Genomic DNA, 7,668 nt, shown 5'->3' on the forward strand with positions numbered 1-7,668 from the left:
TGAGGGAACAAGAAACAAAGATCATTTCATTTCAGCTTTCCAGAATTGCTCTCAACACCTAAAAAGAATAATGGCACGAGGCCATGAAGCATTAAAATGTGCCCACCAACAAAACTAGTTCTTAATTTCATTCCAAAGGTCCAATATGATTTGACCCATTCTTCACAGTTCTATATTTCAATGCTTATTCAACACAGAAAATCATAGGAAAAAAAATAGTAGTCTCTCCTATTCCTTTTCAACCTTGGAATTCATTGTTTCCTTTCCTATAATGCCAAAATTTTAACATATTCTAAAGCATAGTATGCCTAATCTGTTGTCCAAGGATCAGTCTCTGTAATGACTTCCGAGGGTTCATAAACTTCTGGCTCTGAACTTTCCTCACCCGAGCTTGACTCAGCTTCAACAGATGTTTCTTCCTCTTCTTCTGATCTACCCCATCTTCCTCCCACGGCCATGGCCATCATTTCATAAATCTTATTACCCAACTCAGCCGGGCTATCAGGCTGCATTATTCAGAAACTATGTTAATCAAAACTCGCAGATAACCTATATTTGTCACAACAGAAAAAGCCTTATCCTACTATATCTTATTACCCAACTCATCCGGGCAATCAGACTGCACTATTGAGAAACTATGTTAATCAAAATTGCAGATAACCTATATTTGTTCCAACAAAATAAGCCTTATCCTACTAGATGCGGGTAGCAATATCAAGCAACGTCATTTTGGTGAGTTATAGACCATATACATGTTACATGAAAAATTAAATTTTATATTGCACTTACAGAAAATCCACTAGAAATTAGAGCTGTGTCGTATAAGAGATCGATTGCTCTCTTAGCTTCACTGCTGTCATGTGCATTCTTGCAGGCAGCCTGAAAGAAAGATAAAAATAATTAAAACAATACGTAAGATAACTTCCGTTCAGAGCATGGCCATGTATAGGTTTCGGCATTAAATAGTTATGTTATTAAATCTCGAAACATTTCTAGTGGCAGACCAGATATCAGGAGACAGGAAAATATATTCCTTTGTTTTGCCACCTGATTATCAGTATGACAAACGGAAAAGAGAAAGGAAAATAACCCACTATTTATCCTACTTTAAATTTGCCATTGTAGGGCTTGTTAGTCGACTAACAGATTTGTCTTGACACTTTTATGAACCAACATGGCAACATTACCACTCAGTTAAGATTACCCACAGGCAAGCTACAATATTTAATCAATCATAAATGGAATCCAGTTCCAAGATAAATGAACTTGAGGAACTTGTATGCTGATTCTGCTCCTTTTTCTTCTCCCTACTTACAAAAACTTCTTATCTGAAATGTGGCTCTCAATTCTGAAGAGTTTAATAACCTTCCTCACCAATTGTGCATGTTGTGTGCAAACTATAAGAAAACTTATCAATATAGTAACAACGGTTTACAGAACAATAAACTCCAAACTGAATGTCAACTCACACTCAAGTCTTTGATAATAGGGTGATCTGTATTAATCTCCAATATTCTCCTCCCCCTCATGAACTCCAAACTTGAAGTGTCCCCAAGAGCCTGTGCCTTCATTAGTCTGAAGAAATAAGAATTGAAGATTTTTCAAGCCCTTTTGTCAAGAGAATGATCAACTACTTGTGAGAGAAAGGCTAGTAAAGCCAATGAGTCAATGACTAACCTCTCCATGTTAGCGGACCAACCAAACTTCCCTGATACAAGCACACAGGGAGATGAACTCAAGCGCTTTGAGATTTGAACTTTGGCCACCTTATCACCAAGCTGTTGTTTTACCCAATCACAGAGTAGGTTATATTCTTGTTTGTTTTCCCTCTCTTTGACCTCATCCTCGTCACCTGATTTAATAATTGTTTTGAGAACAATATTCAAATCCAAATTTCCCAGAAACAAAATAGTATGAGCAATTGAAAGCAAGAGAGGAAACAATACAAACCTAATTCTAAATCCTCTTTACTGATATCAACAAATTTCTTTTCTTTATACGTCTGTAGGTTCTGGATGGCAACTTCATCAATAGGATCAACCAAATAAAGAACCTGTAATAATAGACACCCAAGTAAAAAACTGCAGAAAGAAAAACACAATACAAAATTAACTTCAGTTGAAGCATTCCAATCATTTCAATAAACAACTTTATTGAACATTATCACACAAACAAAAAGCCTAACCCTCCACGAGATAGCAGGTAATGCAGAGGGAAGCTGGAGACAACCCCCCCTTGACAACCTTGGCTATCATCTCACCTACCAATTCCCCGTCTACAAGCACAAATTAACATGTAGAAATACCTCAATATTTTTCTGAATCAGTCTCTCCACAAATGGAGCAGTTTTTGCACTCTTCAAGCTGTCAGTTGCTAGGTAAAAAATAGCCTTTTGGTTTTCTCCCATGTTTTCAACATAATCATCCAAGCTTTTAAGTTCCTCCTCACTTTTGGAAGTGAAAAACCTCAATAACGGTGTTATGCGCTTATGATTTCCAGTGTCTTCAATACAACCCAATTTTATAAACCTACCGAAGTTTTCCCAGAATTTCTTGTAGTCCTGGAATCACAAGAAACATTCATTCTATCTATAGACTCTAAATTCATATTCAAAATATAAAGAAGCTAAGTTTGTTCCTACCAACCTCTTTATTTTCACTTTCAGCAAGATCTTGAATCATATCAAATGCCTTCCTGACAAGTCTCTTTCTCATTATTCTTACCTGATTGTTAGTATAAAGTATCATTATAAGAAAAATAATTATCAAAAATATCCTTCATTCATTTTTATCAGATGAAAAAAGTTCTCTATATCAGCAGGAAAAGTGGTAGTCCTCTTACAATTCTGCTTTCTTGAAGGATCTCTCGAGAAACATTGAGAGGAAGGTCATCTGAGTCAACCACACCCTTCACAAAGCTCAGGTAACGTGGAAACTACAAAATAAAAAGATAAGTAAAACGTTAAATGTACTCTTCAATGCTCCAAGCACTTCTTTTTTAGGTAGCTGACAACAGTTGGTGAAATAAAAGCAAGAAACAAAGAAAAGCACAGATATGACACGTACAAGAATTTGAAGTTACAGACCAGAATAGAAAGTAAACATTTTTCCTTCTTTCATGATTCATAATATCAATATAATGAAAGGGAGAAGTGACATAAATTTCAAATATACAAGACAAATCCCACCAAGAAGCTTAGGGTAAAGTAGTACTCACCAGCTCCCCATCAAAATCATCTGAAATGAATACACGCTTAACATACAAGCGTATGTTCTTTGTTTTAGGGTTCACCACTTCTTCATTGTTAAGAGGTCCCATTCCCGGAACATATAGAATGCTTCTGAACTCAACCTCGCCCTGCAGGGTTTAAAGCCTAGTCAAATTGATATTGCCTAAAAGAAATGATCTTCTGCTGATACACTAAATTGTCAATATACCTCAGTAGTGAAGTGAGTATGTGCAAGTGGCTCTAAGAATTCACTAAAAGTCTTCTTGTAAAATTCACTGTACTCCTCCTTTTCAACTTCTTTTGTGCTCCGCATCTACAAAAAATTAAAAAAGGCTAAGTTAGACCAATAACAGAATGATAAGAAAAATGCAGGGCAATAATGTCCTAGCACCATAAAAGAAGATATATCTCAAACTCACCCATATTGGCTTTGTTTCATTGGCTAATTCCCAATCCCAATACTTCTCAGTTTTAGTCTTTTTCACCTTCTTTTTCTCACCCTTCACAAGGAAGAACAGACTTAGTATTAGTAACAAATTAGAAAAACAAGTACAACACCAACATTAAGAAATACCAAAGTCATTACCTCTGCTTTTGGTTCTTCCCCTTCTTTGGGTTCTTCATCCTCTTCCACCTGCCAATATTAAAATTAATTAATCAATTGGTTATTAAATTAATGGCAAAAAACCTAGAGCCAATTGATTTGCCAGTCCATGACAAACATTTCTATAAGCTTCAAGTATTTAAGAAAATAGGGAATGAGAATTCAAAGCGAATAAATTTAATCTAGATAACATGACATCACCCTAAAAGTATTATTAGGTTTTCTGAATAAATACATTGATATAACTTTTTATACTTCAATTGTTTGGCATATTGTTTATCCACAACATTTTCTATTCAATTGAAAGGAAAGGGTTGCTCCCTTCTAGATGGAAACAAATTTCTAAAATAAACCAGTGTTTTCAACTATCACTTAACACTTGGTTATAACCATCTCCTAGTCACCAGTAATCCCTCATAACAACCAACATCGATCCTCTCTGGCCTGAATTTGCTAGCAAATATAGCCCAGTATTCACCCATTCACCAAACCCAACTACAATGTAAAACCTAAAATAAGCCTGCCATCCTAAAAGGTGATAGAAACTATAGCTGATGTAGAACAAATTCACCTCAAACACAAACCCCAAATAACAAGGAACCATTTCATGTTTCCTTTCTACCCAACAACTGTCTAAAACTAAAACTTAGCCAGTCATCCTAAAGGTGACAGAAACCATAGCTAATGTAGAACAAGTTTAGCTACAGAAACATAAAACAACAAGGAACCATTTCAAGTTTCTTTTCTACCCCCTGTTGACAAGTAAATATTTTTAATTACCACCAAGTGAAGACAAAATCTCCTTATTCACTGGTAGAAAACAATGCCCAAAAAAACATGATAATCACAAGTACCTTGAGCAATACTATAATCCAAGTCTTACAGCTACGTAAGTAACTGTCATGTTCCTCCAATAAAAGAAATTAAAATAAAGCGTTTCATAGACAGTACAAAAAAGCAGGAGAAAATATTTGATAATAAATCAGCATCAGTACCACTAAACATATGTGCAAAATAGAAAACTACGACTTGTACACAGAATTGGTTTAGCACACTTCTGCCAACCCCCAACATGAACACAGGAATCTGTAACAGAAGGCCAATTTACCTCCACAGTTTTTGACTTTTCTTGCCATGTGTAGATGGGGAAGGAAACGAACTGTGAGTAATTCTTCACCAAACCCTGAATCTTGGATGGCTCAGAGAATTCATACTTGTCATCCTCCTGCCAGTAAAGAAGAATTTTAGTACTTTGACTACATATAACATGTCAGCATTAAAATAATGTTCCAAATATTATACAAGATTCATCCTTTCATTGAAACAGAACAAATAAATTGCGAAAGATTTCCAACTGAAATTTAAAATATTAGACTTATTTAATTAATATCAGTTATCTGGCTAGACAAGAAGCAAGAATTATGTGGGAGCTTAAACCACATGTCTGTAATAAATTGGTTTTACAGTTTCCAAATAATATTATCCTGAGTTCAACCTTTCATCAATAGATAGATACTTCTTAGTTCTTACATTCCATGTAACCTTTTAAAAAAAATGAAAGTAATATCACTCACTCTTAAATACAGTGTAATCTGTGTACCACGATGCAGAAGCTTTTCTGGATCAGTTTCTTCCTTTATCACATAAGAGCTACTGTCAGCTTCTGCTTCCCATACATACTGCTTATCTGATCTTGGGCTCTTCGTAGAAACAACAACCTAATGGACATGCAGAAATAGCCAATTCATGGCATAAATTAAAAAACAGTTAAAATCAGAAAAATCAACCAGCAGGATGTACTTAAGAAATCCACTCCATACCTTCTCAGCAACAAGAAAAGCAGAGTAGAATCCAACACCAAATTGACCGATCAAACTATTATCTGCTCCTAGATCCTTGTTTTCCTGCAACATAAGGGGAATATTTAAACATGATGGCTGAAGCATTAAAGCATCAATTATCAAAGAAAGCCAGATTTCAGATCATTGGCAGATTACCTTAAGTGCCTTCAAAAATTTTGATGTACCACTCTGAGCAATAGTTCCAAGACAATCAATGAGCTCTTCTTTACTCATTCCAATGCCAGTATCTCTACAGGGTCAAGAGTTAACAGTTTAATACTCCTATTCACACCACACAGAAAAGTAAAATAAAACCAAAAAACAAATCCAAAACAATACATATACATACGTTATAGTTATAGTTCCATTTTCTGGGTCAGACTTTATACGTATCTCAAGATCTCCAGCATCTCCAAGCAAAGAAGGCTCAGTCACACTTAAGAATCTCAACTTGTCCAAAGCATCACTAGCATTACTGGAAGAACAGAACAACAATCAACAAAATACATCACAATCAAGTGATAGCACACTCATAACCCGTGTTAGATGTAGATGCAAAAATCCAAAAGTGACAAAAAAAAACATGGCATCTACTAAACACTACTCAACAATAATAGCACAACCATGCAACCATAGAAACATTAGTCCGATTACCTCACAAGTTCACGAAGGAAAACTTCCTTGTGGCTGTACAGACTGTGAACAATCAAATCCATCAATCGACTCACCTGCACAAAAGAAAAACGGAATTCACATACTAAAGCAAAACTTCCTTAAGCAATAAATGGAAATCTCCCTTCTGCTTTCTTTCCCTTCCAAATACACACCAAAATTCCAAGCAAAATGCAAAAACAAATTGACATATCCCTTCATTCAGCAAAACTCATGCACACACACCCTTTTATGCACTAAATCTTTCACTTACATTACATATCAAAATTCTAAACTAAATACAAAATATATGTATGTGAGTTGTTTTTAGTGGAAGTACTAATTACTTTCTTAGTCCTCCAAAAAGAAAGTGGATGATCGTAGCAAATCTCATACAAACACAGATATACGTGTACATATATATAGATTACATGCATATATATGTGAGGGAATTCATTAGATTCATAAATCTCTCTCACAAGCAAACACACCAGTAAGGAGTAGGTCTTTCACCATTACTAGTCGAAATTTCAAACCACGTACAAAAGTAAATCGACACTGAATTCATTTTCCAAGGAAATCTGCCTCTCACACACGCACAGACTTCACGATGACGGCTTATTGACTTGCAATTACAAGCCACACGTAATAGGCAAAAGGTTGAACCTTTATCTCACTCACGACGACCCAAAACTACAAAAAGGTTAACAAACCGACAAACTCATTGAAAACACACCTCAGCCTGGTACTCAAACTTCTCCCCGGTGGTCTCCTCCTTCTCGGCCACGGCGGCCTCACATCGAACAGCGAGCTTCCTCTCGCGCCTCTGCGTCCATCTCAGGCCCGCGGTGGAGAAGAAACTCCTCCGGCGACCGAACTGCGGCGGCAGAAAAGCGGTTCTGAGAGGGGAAGCCCTTGAAAAGGAGGAAGAAGGAGGGAGCGAGGTAAGAGAGGCCGAGGCCATGGTTCTGCTGAGTACAGGAGCCATACTTTGAAGTCTCCGCACACAAGTGAGCGAGTGAGAGAGTGTTCCTTGTGATATGTTATCTCCAAGTGTGACTTGGTGTGAGGGAGAGTGACGAAAACCCTTTGCAGGGAAATGAAGAAAGGGTTTAGTGAAGATATAACCCGAGAAAGATTGTTCTAGAATTATGAGAAGGGTTTGGCACCATTAGTGTAGGAATTGTAAGGCCTAGATTCTGCCACGACATGTCATATCTATTTTTGCATTCTATTTTATTTAATCTGAATAAGTAAACTTAATCTTTTTGTTTTGAATTAAATATTGTCATACTTAAGGATAAATTGTCCTTGCAATTTGGTGCAAGGGAAACTCTTGTGAC

The 7,668-nt window shown here is 36.3% G+C and overlaps 1 protein-coding gene across 1 annotated transcript; it reads right to left on the reverse strand.

Moving 5' to 3' along the window:
• CR88 (Chaperone protein htpG family protein) lies at window positions 1-7,464 on the reverse strand. Its single transcript, XM_068612141.1, has 19 exons — window positions 7,062-7,464; window positions 6,329-6,402; window positions 6,024-6,149; window positions 5,831-5,924; window positions 5,654-5,737; window positions 5,408-5,551; window positions 4,942-5,058; window positions 3,816-3,863; window positions 3,649-3,729; window positions 3,438-3,542; window positions 3,217-3,357; window positions 2,842-2,934; window positions 2,646-2,723; window positions 2,306-2,560; window positions 1,951-2,053; window positions 1,678-1,852; window positions 1,470-1,575; window positions 790-879; window positions 1-506 (listed from the first exon to the last, which is right to left on the reverse strand). The coding sequence occupies exons 1-19, from the start codon at window positions 7,311-7,313 to the stop codon at window positions 309-311; spliced, it is 2,364 nt and encodes a 787-aa protein (XP_068468242.1). The 5' UTR covers window positions 7,314-7,464; the 3' UTR covers window positions 1-308.
• Between the last annotated feature and the right edge of the window lie 204 nt (window positions 7,465-7,668).

Source organism: Phaseolus vulgaris, chromosome 2 (assembly GCF_051622355.1).
Source record: "Phaseolus vulgaris cultivar YP4 chromosome 2, ASM5162235v1, whole genome shotgun sequence".
NCBI classification, from domain to species: domain Eukaryota; kingdom Viridiplantae; phylum Streptophyta; class Magnoliopsida; order Fabales; family Fabaceae; genus Phaseolus; species Phaseolus vulgaris.

Coding starts and splice junctions, on each gene's coding strand:
- CR88 (XM_068612141.1), bottom strand. CDS start 7,313: ATGGCTCCTGTACTCAGCAGAACCATGGCCTCGGCCTCTCTTACCTCG. Junction 6,150..6,328: donor TTCCTTCGTGAACTTGTGAG/GTAATCGGACTA, acceptor CTGTTCTTCCAG/TAATGCTAGTGATGCTTTGG. Junction 2,561..2,645: donor CTGAAAGTGAAAATAAAGAG/GTTGGTAGGAAC, acceptor TTGTGATTCCAG/GACTACAAGAAATTCTGGGA.